At 42.9% G+C, this 12,063-nt stretch overlaps 1 protein-coding gene and 1 long non-coding RNA gene across 32 annotated transcripts in view; both read right to left on the bottom strand.

Annotated features, from left to right (window-relative positions):
- The window catches only part of LOC128889650 (calcium/calmodulin-dependent protein kinase type II alpha chain), a 100,173-nt gene that overhangs the window by 12,325 nt on the left and 75,785 nt on the right, over positions 1 to 12,063 (bottom strand). For 12 of the 31 annotated variants that reach the window (XM_054147437.1, XM_054147441.1, XM_054147445.1 and 9 more), the window contains one exon: positions 7,023 to 7,079. The exons of 13 other annotated variants lie outside the window; for them this stretch is intronic. In XM_054147437.1, the coding sequence (XP_054003412.1) occupies positions 7,023 to 7,079 (57 nt within the window). Of the gene's footprint in view, positions 1 to 1,332; positions 1,486 to 5,240; positions 5,507 to 7,022; positions 7,080 to 12,063 lie in introns of those variants that run through there. 6 more of the 31 variants (XM_054147434.1, XM_054147435.1, XM_054147436.1 and 3 more) reach the window with 2 other exon arrangements.
- LOC128889654 (uncharacterized) lies at positions 1,591 to 4,232 on the bottom strand. The gene is made up of 3 exons (XR_008460488.1): positions 3,526 to 4,232; positions 1,883 to 2,786; positions 1,591 to 1,712 (listed from the first exon to the last, which is right to left on the bottom strand). It is a non-coding gene; the product is annotated as an uncharacterized LOC128889654 (long non-coding RNA).

Below are 12,063 nucleotides of genomic sequence, written 5' to 3'. Positions count from 1 at the left end.
AGAACGGCGCCCATCGTCGCCACGGCGTCGTCTCTTGGCGTCGTTTCCGGGGCCATCCTCGATCGACCGCTCGTTTTCAACCGCGACGCGGATTTTACAAGTTGGATTCGGTTCCTTCGTTCGTTCCCATAGTCGACGGTGTAAATACGGTTCTTGATTTTTATTTAAATTATGTTCGATTCTAAACTTTATAAAAATATGTATATATATAGAGAGAGTTTTCCAAAAGAGTTTATGTGATTTTAATAACAGTATATGTATGTCTGTCAATAAAGGTGGATACTTGAGCGACATCAAAATTATAAAATAAAAGAATTACGTGTATTCCACGTAACGTTTAGGCTTTGTTAAAATACAAAGTCTGCGATATACGTATGGTACACTCCAGGTAATAGACCATGAATCTTTCAGTGATTATTATACCGTATTTGTACTGTCGACTATACACGGTCAGAAACCAGCGTCGTACAGGACAGGCTTCGTAGATTGTTTCTGTTACCTCGTAGAGATCGATTCGAGTAGCAATACATGGATTTGATACAGGTTTGAAAATTGCAGGAGAATCAGACCGAAAAGTCCTGCGAGTGTGGACACTTGCGACAACTAACCCATTATACTTATTTTCACTTTAAGTTTCACTCGTTCCTGAACGATCACCACTATAACTGACCAACGCAGTGCAGTTATCGAAGTTTTGACTATATTTAATTCCATGAATTCCCTCCTTTCGAGAGAAATAAACTTCTCTTCCCCAACTCGTATCGATAAGCGACGAAATAAAATAGATATCAATCAGCAATTGGCAGTCTTAAGCATGTTATCGATGTTTCGATTCAGCACACGGCAAGCACGCCAACTATTGGTGTCACTACGAAATGTCAATTAATTGCTTGCGACTGCCCTAATTAAAATAGAGCGTAGAGATCACATAGATCCACGCAAGTCTCTAATCGAATACCCAAATTTTCCTTCAGGCGCCGTTTTCTTAGGGTGTCCTTGAAATTGCGCGATTCAAGCTCGACGCTGGCGTAGGCGGAAGTGACAAAAACGTCGCTGCCATGATTTTCACACCGAGAGACGAAGGACGGTAGAAACGGGGGTATATTTGGTTGCCTGGGAAGCCCATGTCGATTTTTTGGTAGGTGGTACCAAAAAATGTAATTCAATAATTATATGTATATCAAGATTCAAATTTGCCTTTGAAGTTTTCTTAGAAATTGGCACGAACTTTCTGGACAACCTAATAAATGGAACCATCTCATCCAAATCGATGAAGAAATACCTTTTTCTACCGTCCCTTCCCCTCGACCAAGTTTCACCAAGCCGAATTACCTTGGGCTCCCTGTAGGAGTACCGCGGCTAATCCAAGGGGGTTCCCCTGAACCTGGTTCTGGGGTTGCTTGTTCTGGCTCGCTGCCCCGACTACCCTGATGAGTGCGGACACGGCGGCAGGACTGTTCGGAGGCGTGCCCTGGGAGGCGGAGCCTTTGTCGAAGATTTCGAATTTCACCGATTAGAAGTGTCAGCAAAGAGGGGTGCGTCCACACGGGGGTCCACAGAACAACCCTCACCGATCAGCTAGACCGAGTCGTAATCGGGCCCATCGAGATTAATTCCGTGTTAGAAGACATTGAGACTGCGTTAGTCGGGACTCTTTCTTCACACTTTCAAGGAGCATAAAAACTAACACGTCATTGAACGAGCATCTAGACCTGGTCGCATTTGGGTCTATGAGAGTCATTGTTAGGGGGCACTGGGATCTCTCAGGCGAATAGTTAACCTTACGAGTCCTGTTAGTTAGGAGTTAGAGTCTTTGAGACTTTGAATGACGGTCCAAGTGATGCGGAGCTAACAAAACACCATCTAGAATGAGCATTTAGACCTAGTCGCATTTGGGTCTATGAGATTTAGTTACACGCTAAGTACGTTTAGTTACACGATGATGGAATCGTCAGCGCGAGGAATTAGTAGATAAATTCTCATTAGTCGATGGGTGGAGTCATCCTCGAGACTTTGAGGATTATTCAAACAGCAGTTCAAGTGCTATAGTGTCGACGAAACAACTTGTCGAACAAGCAATTGGATTTACAATCGTATTTTGGCATGAATTAATTTAGCGTTGGAAGACGTTAGAATCACTGGCACGAGGAATTAGACAGTCTTATTAATTGAGACTCTGGGAAGTATTTTAGACAGTTCAATCTTCAGCCTCGTCTGAAAGGTCTGTCGTCGAGGAGCACGAACGCCAACGAGACGCTATTGGCAATTACCATAGCCTAGTCACTTCAGATTCAACTGTGGAATAATATAATTGCTGAATTATGGAACAGTATAATTTTGAATTTGATATCCTTTTATTTCTTCCAACGATACAAATATTTAAATCAAGTTAATAAACTTTTCGGTTTCAGAAAAAAATACTCTTCAGAGGGATCTACTAAATCACCAGTTGAAAATTAATTCCCAGAGTGACTGGACTACTCGCCACGAGAGCGACCTTTGCTAAAGTGGAACGAGAATAGAGTTACGCACAGTCGCGATAGATTTTCTCTCTGTACGTCGACATAGACACGATTTCGCTCCTGAAATAGACCGAAAAGTCTGGCTGCGATCGTGACCCAACGCCGCGTCTAACTCTAACCCGTGGCGAGTTCGTTTTCGCGTGGGAGGGTTCCATTAATCATCGACGTGCAACGCCAGGGAACGTGGCCCTGGAAACCGTCAGAGGGACGCAGAAACAAAACGTCAACGACGATCGTCTACTGCCAGCTGCGACTGTCCCTGATCTGTTCAAAAATTCTCATTCGTTTGACAAAGTTTGCAAATTGGAATTGTGAGAGGAAATTTTACACTGAGAAAATGAAAGGTTATTTGAATAAAATTCTGCCCCATCCCTGGTCGTTGACACCGAGATGGACCCAATGGGACAATCTTTGGCGTATGGTCAACGAAACTGAGGAATAGCAACCTTTTGGAAGGCTCTATTTAAGAAGTAAATCTAGGTGGCAGATCCTGGTGAAGCGATCGAGGAGCGTAGTTTCGATACGTGTAATTATATGAATTCAAGTGAAGCTTGAAACTCGTTTATAAGATAAAATTTCTGACTTCAACTGTCAGAGAATGGATCTACAGATTTAACCATAAATTGATAAAGCACCAGAAACTCTAGCAAGTATAAAAAAAAATGTCTGAACTTCCAAAAAGGATCATTAATGTGTCCCATCTCTTGAGGAATATTGACACATATGTGTACTATTCCCTAAAAACGAAACACGAATTCTTTCCAAATAACGAAAACGAAAAATCTCACCAGAGCCAATGATTTCTCGATGACACGCGACGCGAATCGAACGAAAGACGTCAAGGTGGCCCGTCTCCAACTGGGCCATCCCGTATTAACGTTACTCGGACCAGAACTCAGACTAACCCTTTCCCCATTCTCCTCGACCGCTCCATCGTCGTGCAAAAGTCCCATCACGGTTCACCAGGCGCCATTTCCACTTCGCAAACGTCACCGGACCTCACCGTAATTATCAGGCTGCTTCGAGGAACCTGGCAAGCCAGCAACGGCCGACATATCGAAGACTCCAACGACTTTTTCCACCGAATCGCATTTACCACTATCGACGCGCACTTTTTCCCTCGGCGAAGGAGAAGGTGAAAAGAGGAGAAAAAATATGTAACTTCCAGGAGTTTGAAAAGCCAAAGTATCCTCGAGCGCGGGACTTCCGTTTCTGGAAGAGGAAGAGAGGAAAATCGACGATCGACCAGGCTTTATCGCGATTCGAGCGAACCGGCCTCGAGGAGGATGCGAACTGCTGCCAATCTATTTTCAAGCGGTGCCAAGCGGCCAGGTATTTCCGTTGACAGCTGGCCACGCGTACAGCGCTCTACTCCGCGCTGTTTCCGCCCAACATTCGCGGCACTCTCGCTAGATTTCACCGCGAGTACCACGAAAAGTCTGAATATAAGATATGTACCATTTAGGGAATGGTTTGGTACGAAGAATCAATTTTTGGTGGAGTATGTCGATTCGGGAGAGGTTTCAGAATTTTACTGCGAAGATTTCTGTCAGAAATTCATCAAGGTGGATATATGATCACCGAAAGTATCAAGTCAATGTGAAGTTATACGACATTCTGAGGGGTGGTACGAGGGGAAGTATCTCGAGTGAGGCTAGTTCACTTTTTGGAGCACCCTCTGATCTTTGCAGTGAATAAAACTTTTAACTATATAGAGCAATTTTAAGCTTGTCTTCTAACAATATTTAAAATATCCAATTTTAATGTTACATCACATTCCAGTTCTTTTCACGTGAAATAATAAGGTTTGCATCGAACCCAAGCATGTATTGTACATATAGGCGAGAAAGCTTTGTTTGTCCAAACATCAAGGGCTGCTCCAAACTATCAAGCGTTGCGTGGTATATTTTTTGGATGAAATCCCAAGAGGAGTATTTCGAACAAGTTGAAGGACTACTGTATGGTATATGGATTGCCGAGCGAAGGTAAGTGCTTCATATATTATTTTGCACGCATGAGAAATTTAAGTAAACATTAAACCGCGTTCCTCTTGGAGCTCAATTTTTCAAAGTGCTGTTAGAATCCACGGATCCTTTTATAATAAAATTCTCTACAAAGCTACATATGTATACACTTTATAGACTCTTGAGTTTATTTTTGAGGAAGAATATTCTAACAGGAATCGACCATTTTCTGGCTTATTTTATGAACGAATTCAGCCTTAATTTTAAAGGGTCTAACGAATGACAGCTGAATGATCTGGCAACTACCAAAACATGAGGAATCGTTTGCTATGAAAGATGAAACAACTACGATGGGACTACGCCTACGCGAAGAACCACATTCAACGCTGAACAGCGATGCATCAAACGCGTCTATCCAAACACATTGATGAAATCTCCAAAAAGCTAGCTACAGGAGTTAGGCAAGTAACACAAACACCTAAAATCTTTATCATCTGATTTTAGAGATTTGAGTGGTCGTATCTTGGTACTCGGGGACCAAGAAACAAAGCTTTCTAATAGAATGACAATTGACTGGTATGCAAGGGTCAGAAAGCTAGTCGTGGCCGCCTGAGTAGCTCCAACCTTGCCCAACCCCTGGAAATTCACTTATCCTTTCCAAGCAGCCATATCCGTCAAGGGCTCTGGCGATGACTCGCGGTGATTCGTGTCCCATCACGGATTGATTGGTCAAATAAACAACCAGCAGCACGTGAACATTACACACACATATATTATCCGCCCAGCTAAAGGGGCGAGAACGTTGCAACGGTTCCTAACAACAGCCTAGCGCTAATAGCGTACAGTAAAACTCGTGACACGGTCGATGTTTGAGCGTCGCGACGCTTCTCGACTCCCATTTTCGTACACAGCGTATCCAGTAGCCCTGGCAGGCCTCAGACGTCTTCGAATCGTTAATCTCTCTCTTGGTTAGTTCGTTAATGGGTTGCCTCGTCCAACGTCGCATCGTTTTCCTCGATTCTAAATCGAGTACGCTATATGTACTAAGGTGGGGGAGAGGGGTACACACAAACAAGAACCTGGCGCTCGTGCGTCGCTAAACAACAGAGTCTACGTATAGTTCAACCTAGACCTCTAACAGTTTCTCTCTAAACTGAACACGCGTTTGCTCGAGGCAAACACACGACGCACGTGTGCGGCGCTGTATGAGTCGTTCCGCGGGGAAATTGCTCTAAATTCTTACGAAAGAACATCATGGGCCATGTTTGGCTGTCTAAATGGGATCTGTGCAGGTTTAAGTTAACCTCTGGATGATTAACTGGAGGTCAAGTTTTTGGGGTCGGGGTTGATCAAAGTGGAAACTGTTGACCTCTAGAGCTCGAGATAGAGACTAAATTCTATGTGGCCAACTAGAGTTCTATATTATTCCACCTAGAGTTCAATTAGCGATCAACATAGGACCTCGTAAGCTTTTAATCACAAAACCTAAGATCTCCATGCCTTCTAGAGGTTAACCTAGGGTCTCCTAATCGTTCAGAGGTAAACTTAAAGGTTCTTGATCTGATAACGATGAATCTAAACTTCTTAGCTTTTTTCGATAGATTTTTAGATCATCCAAGGTGCGGAACGGCTCGCACAAGCGCGTTGCTTAGGAGCCCGAGGGAGGGATCGTGATTCATCCCGTCCGTATACAGGTGGGGTAGGGAGTGCTACGATTAATTGCAGACCGATTAGAGAAAGCAACGCGCGCAACGTCCTGATTAGTTCGTGGAACGAGAGGAGGCTGGAGAGACGGTAAATCCGAAGTACGAGTTAGCGGAAGCTGGAACAGACAGGGTGCAAAAGCTCGGCTCGAAAGCTCGTCACTGAGCCCCCCGTGGGATTGGCTTCTCCGATTCGTTGCCCCTACTCTCATCGAAACAACGCGAATTTTAAGCTTCCTGTGCTTTCTTGGCCAAAAAGCATGCCTTTTTTTATTTTTTTGTTATAACAAAATTCCACGTTATGTATTTCAGTGTCACAAATCGAAGGCAACGTTCTTCTGCCTTACGAGAAAGAGAGAGGGGTACGTTGAAATTGCTGGAAACGCGGTTACCCCTTTGTGATCGAGCTATGTTTCATTTTTTTTATTGCTTTTATTGTGGATTGTATGAATGGAGAGGCTCCCAAGGGGTGGCTTTACAAATATTTCTCGTTTTAGTAAAAGAAAGCCAATTGTCCTTTATAGAAAAATATAAAGATGAAAATATAAAGTGAGCAGCAGGGGATGAAACGGAACTCGACACAGAGCGCGACAAAGGTCAGGGACGACAGGAAGCCAATGAAACACTTCCGGTCACGAGGGGACTGAGGTTCGAGATCCCCCGCGAACGGGAGAAGCCAGACTGACCAAACGGGGGATGGTTTACACGTAAAACATACATAGGACAAATACGTATCAGTGTACATATATACACGGGGGTACATATGTATACACAAGAAGACGAGAGACGTCGAAACGTGTAACGTTTCTCGGCCTTCGATTATGCAAGTTTACCTTCGGGTTCTTTGGCAATGACCGTGCTGCTCCGGTCGACGCCGCCCTTCTTATCCTCTGCACAACATACACACATACGTCACGTATACGGATATGCGACAATTTCGTTTCGTTTACATATCGCCGGTTAACAGGACTAAGATACCACCAGCGCGCTCAAACGGGTGCTGAAGCTTTCTTTGTCTAGCACGTCGCATAGGGGGCCAACCGAAGAGCAATGGTTCTTTTAGGGGTGAATCATTTTTTCAAAGAAATCACTGCTTCTTATTGGTCTCAGTTTGTTTAAATTAAATTGTTTAAAAGATTGAAAATTTGCGAGCTCCCTATAACCTTTGATACTTTTGCCCAGTTCAAATGGAATTTTTTTTGTAATGTTCTTGATATTTCAATGAAGATTGTAGACTATTTTCCGATAATGTCAGGTATAATTCTATTTACGTTAATATATAACGAAGTCTTCGACGCTGTGACGTTACTACTACAACGGCCTGAAAGAACCAAAATTGCTTTTCGGATGTCCACCAGCAATCACGACGTTTCCATCGCAATTTTTTACACGAAGTGGCTGCACTCCGTGGCTGAGAAGCGCCCTCAAACCGAACGTCTCTTAAAGACGTCGTTAAAGACTGACTGTATGTACAAATACTAACAGAAAGACCTCCAAACGTACAAAAGTAAGGAAATACGATAAAAAGTACTCGACTAGTGTACACACATTTCCTTACAATTGCATACGTCGTTCCCAGGGGCGAGAATTACAGCCAACCAATCACGTCACTCGCACCAATTAAGCTGACACTCAAAGCAGCGAACATTTACCATCGAAGCGTCAAACTTTTCCTCCCAATTTCACCAATTCTCCCCGAGGTAGCTCACAAACGCCACGGAGTTGCAACTACTGCGTGAAAACAATCACTAGCTGCGTCAATAGCAACGAAGTACTCTCCCAGCTTATCAATCTCTAAAGTACACGCTAACGGGAGACAGAAATAGAGAATTGTAGCGGCATCGAGCGTATTCGTACTTGGTCGCGCGTTGTTTTCGGTCCAAAGTTAACGTATCGGATCCAGGTACTCTTTCCAAGAGGTATGACGCACAGTTGGCCACACCAATGTCTTTTCGAGGGGCCAACTGTGCGCGATTCCTTGACAGAGGAAGCGAGGAAAGAGGGATGGAAAAAGTGCAGCGAGGAAAAGTCGTCTCGTCCAAAAAGTTAAACGATAAAGTCGGGACGAGTCGCCAAAGTGGCCCAACGACTTCCGATATCGAACGATTCCCGCTGCTTTCGATTAAGAAGTTTGCTAATAGAAGAAGATAGGACGTTTAAGGGGTGTTGATAAGTTACGGACTCGAACTTTGCGGGTGGACAAAACTAGTCGAAAGAAAGAGAAATCTTCCTTGGAAACATTTTCACAAAAGTTGTGCTTGCCAAAAACAATAAAGAACTACCGATTTTTCGCAAGTAAACTTAAAATGAAATAAATTACTCAGCAATTTAAAAGTTAAAGTTTCACTTAAAAAATCTACCAATAAATAACAACGCAATATATATCAGAGGACCAAGTCTAAATAATCGTCTTACAGCCCTTTCATTCCTTCTTCTACGGTGCAAAATCTCTCAAATTCAAAGCTCGAGGTCACTCGTCCGAAATCGGAAGCTGAGAGGGCAAGAACACCCTCGTGACTCGCTGTTAATCGAACGTTGGGAAGAGGGAAAGGGGTTGGAGAAATAGGGGTGGTTTGTGCCGGAAGGTGCAGTTCGCGGTGAACGTGCAAACGTCGACGAGGACACCGACGGGAATCGATCGTCTCCTTAAGAGCGAGGGGGGACGAGGCGCGTGCAGATCCAACGAGATTTAATCACGAAGGGGGTTGGAAGTTTCTCAGGGGACACTTTAAAAACTGCAGAAATTCCGTGGAGAATCGTGCTCGGACGAGCAAGGACCTCGATGATTGTTTCACTTTGCTTCTAGGAGATTCGCTCGCTTTTCGTTCGAGTACGCGAAAAGAGGCAACAGGGGTGGGACCGGAGGGTGAAAGAGAGAGAGAGAGAGAGGTGTGGGGGGGGGGGAGATTTCGCAGTTGTTCTCAAAGACAAACGAGAATATCGGAAAACGTGTCCGAGATCACAGTCAGGATATTTGTTCAGCGAGAAATCGTCATCGAGCTCCTTGAAGTTTCTAAGACCAACGGGGGGAATGGGGGTGGGATCGGGTAACAAGTATTTTTCGTTCGTTTCTCGGATAGAGCTCGTTGAAACGAGGATTCGTCCACTCTTAACCCCTTAGCTGCAATGGAACACCATCGTGGACGCCATATTGTCTTTTTGGTGCGTTTCGAGTCGCAAAGAGTGCACCACAGGGGATGAAATTACGCGTATTCTCACTTGGAATGGATTCAGAACTTTCTCATTGTCGGTGTTCCTTCGGTTCTCTCGCTTCGAACGTTCGACTCGGCATCCGAGAAAGCTTGGCCATCGATGCATAGTCATGCACGAGCGGGAGGGGAATGCATCATGCGATTTTCCATTATGTGGAATGTGTCGGTTTTAAGCTGGCGACGAGCTACCAAACGCGCGCCAAGTTGCCCTGTGATCGATTCGTCCCCCACAAATCCACGAATACTTTAAGTCATTCAAAATAAGAGTCCATGATATTAATAATCACTTCAGCATGGGAATCTTTAATTTCGTGGAAGATTTATGCGTACTCTAAACGTTTCGTTTTGTTTTTTTTTTTTTTTTTTACATAACGCGTCATCGATCATCATCACGGACAAGATACCGCAAGACAACTTTACGCTGACAAAGTCAGGGGCGTAGCAGCGCGGAAATGAACGGGGAGTGCCAGCTTTAAAAAAGAGAAAAAAAAAAAATAAAAGAAAGAAAGAAGAAGAGGAAAACAGCAAAGTGAAAGCCGAGAAAAAAGCAAGTCGGGGGTAGTGTTCATAAATCCATAACACCAGAGTGACGGTGAATCGTATGTTCTCGTGGTGTGCCGATGAATGACTTTCGTGTGTACATATACCTAAGAGATTAAAAAAGGTTGGGTCTGTTTTTCCGAACAGAATATACGTGACGCGAGAGAAAGAGAAAGAGAGATACAAATAGAAAAACCAGGGACATTTTCAAGGCACGAGCAGGCGTGTGTGACATATGTGCCTCTGGCCAAAAAAGGAGAAAAAAATGGAAAAAAAAATAGAACACATTTGGTGCACAGCGAGGATTCGTGTTTCGGGAGACACGTGTGTGTACGATCGAGTGTGAAATGCAATCATCGAATCAGGGGGAAATAGAAGAAAGTGAGAAAAAAAACGTGAAAGACAGAAAACAGCGACATTTACCAGCGTGGGTGTCTTTTCTGATTTTTGTCTCGACTTACGCTCGTATTCTGTGGTTGTGTGTAATAGAGAGATTGCTGACGCCTACTGGTGGCCATTCTCTACGACGATCGCGCGTGGACATCCATCGGCTACGTCTGACGTTTCTAAACGCGACTAACGGTGGCAGTTTTCCGCGACTAGAAACGTCGAAAGTAAGATGCTCGGGGAATTCGAATTTTTTAGTTGCCGATTCTTCCCTCGTACGCTAATCTAACAATCTAGATGGCTAATACGCTAACTGCTCGCTGATTCGTGGGCGAACTGAGCACGAGAACGAGTCGTGAGAAGCGCGGAGGGAGGAAAATGAAATTCTCGAAACGATGTGGTCGAAGAGCTATGACCTGATCGACGAAGGAATCGACTCTTTTTAATTTTCATTTTCATTTTATTTAAGTGTTGATATTATTTACTGGGAAATAAAATTATATAATACACTGTGCCTATTAAAGAAATTAATCTAATTCAGATTATATGTTTGAGGGTTTCAAAGAAATGTTTCTTCATAATTCTGTACATAAATAATATTTAGAATTCGTTATGAAGAAAATGAAACTTTTTTATTTTGGATTTTTTTTTTGTTTTCTCCAATTTCAAGCGTCTAACACAAACTAATTATGAGACATTTTTCCAAGTCGATTCCTTCGTTGATTTCACTATAGTCTCAACGTCGAATGAAAATTGCTCGTCACCAGAATTATAGATATTTAAAATACAAACTAGTACCATCTAAGAGAGTACTATCATCGATATCCCTCGCGAAAAAAGAAGAATCTCGATTGCCGACGGTGGTGGATCCATCCAATTATTTTTATTAACATCATACAATTAGCAAATCGAGCATACTTTAAATTTTATGTTTACGATTACCTATCTTACAAATCGAAAATATTTTTGATTTGTTTGTAATGTAAAAAAAATATGTTCAAAGTAGTCCAATGGAGGCAGCTATTTTCTATTATTTGTGTAATATAAGAGGAACTTATGATAATTGTTGATATATGAAGTATATAATTGTTTGTCTTTAGGAGGATCCTTCTGAGTTAATTTTAATTTATTACATTATGTTGACTTGAACGGATCGACTGTATCGTGTTTCTGGTCGCAACTAATATTAATTGTTTCCATAAAAAAAAATATTTTAAACACATCATATGCGAGATCGAATACAATACAAAATAATCTTGAATACAGTTCTAATTATAATCTAACCCCGCATTGTCTTTCAATTATTTAGCACCAAGAGTATACACCCTATCAAACAGTAATTAAAAACTATAACACACTCGAACCACTTTACGTAAACAAAATTTAAACTACGCTCGTTTTGCAAATCCCATGATCGTGATTTGTCATAACACCAAGCAACATTTGCCAACAATTTAGTCGACTAGCTTCCTCGAAACGAAGTGGCGCGCGCGAACGATACTCGAATGCGAATACATCATTAATTCCATCAATTTCGCTCCCGATGAGTCTGTCAAGGGACGATAAATTACTCGCGATTGAATCTTGTCGGTTTTCGATTCGTTTTCGTTACCAATTAATCGTATGACCGACCTTGGTCGAGTTTACTTCGCTCAGCGTCTGACCATTGTCGGACCATACTACTGGCGCTGCTCACGTCGGACTACGATCGAAAGGAAAACTCAAAAAGTGAAAT

The sequence above is a fragment of the Hylaeus anthracinus genome, unplaced genomic scaffold (genome assembly GCF_026225885.1).
Source record: "Hylaeus anthracinus isolate JK02 unplaced genomic scaffold, UHH_iyHylAnth1.0_haploid 11997, whole genome shotgun sequence".
Lineage (NCBI taxonomy): Eukaryota > Metazoa > Arthropoda > Insecta > Hymenoptera > Colletidae > Hylaeus > Hylaeus anthracinus.
The sequence above is the reverse complement of the archived record's forward strand: the minus strand, read 5'-3'. Positions and strand labels throughout refer to the sequence as shown.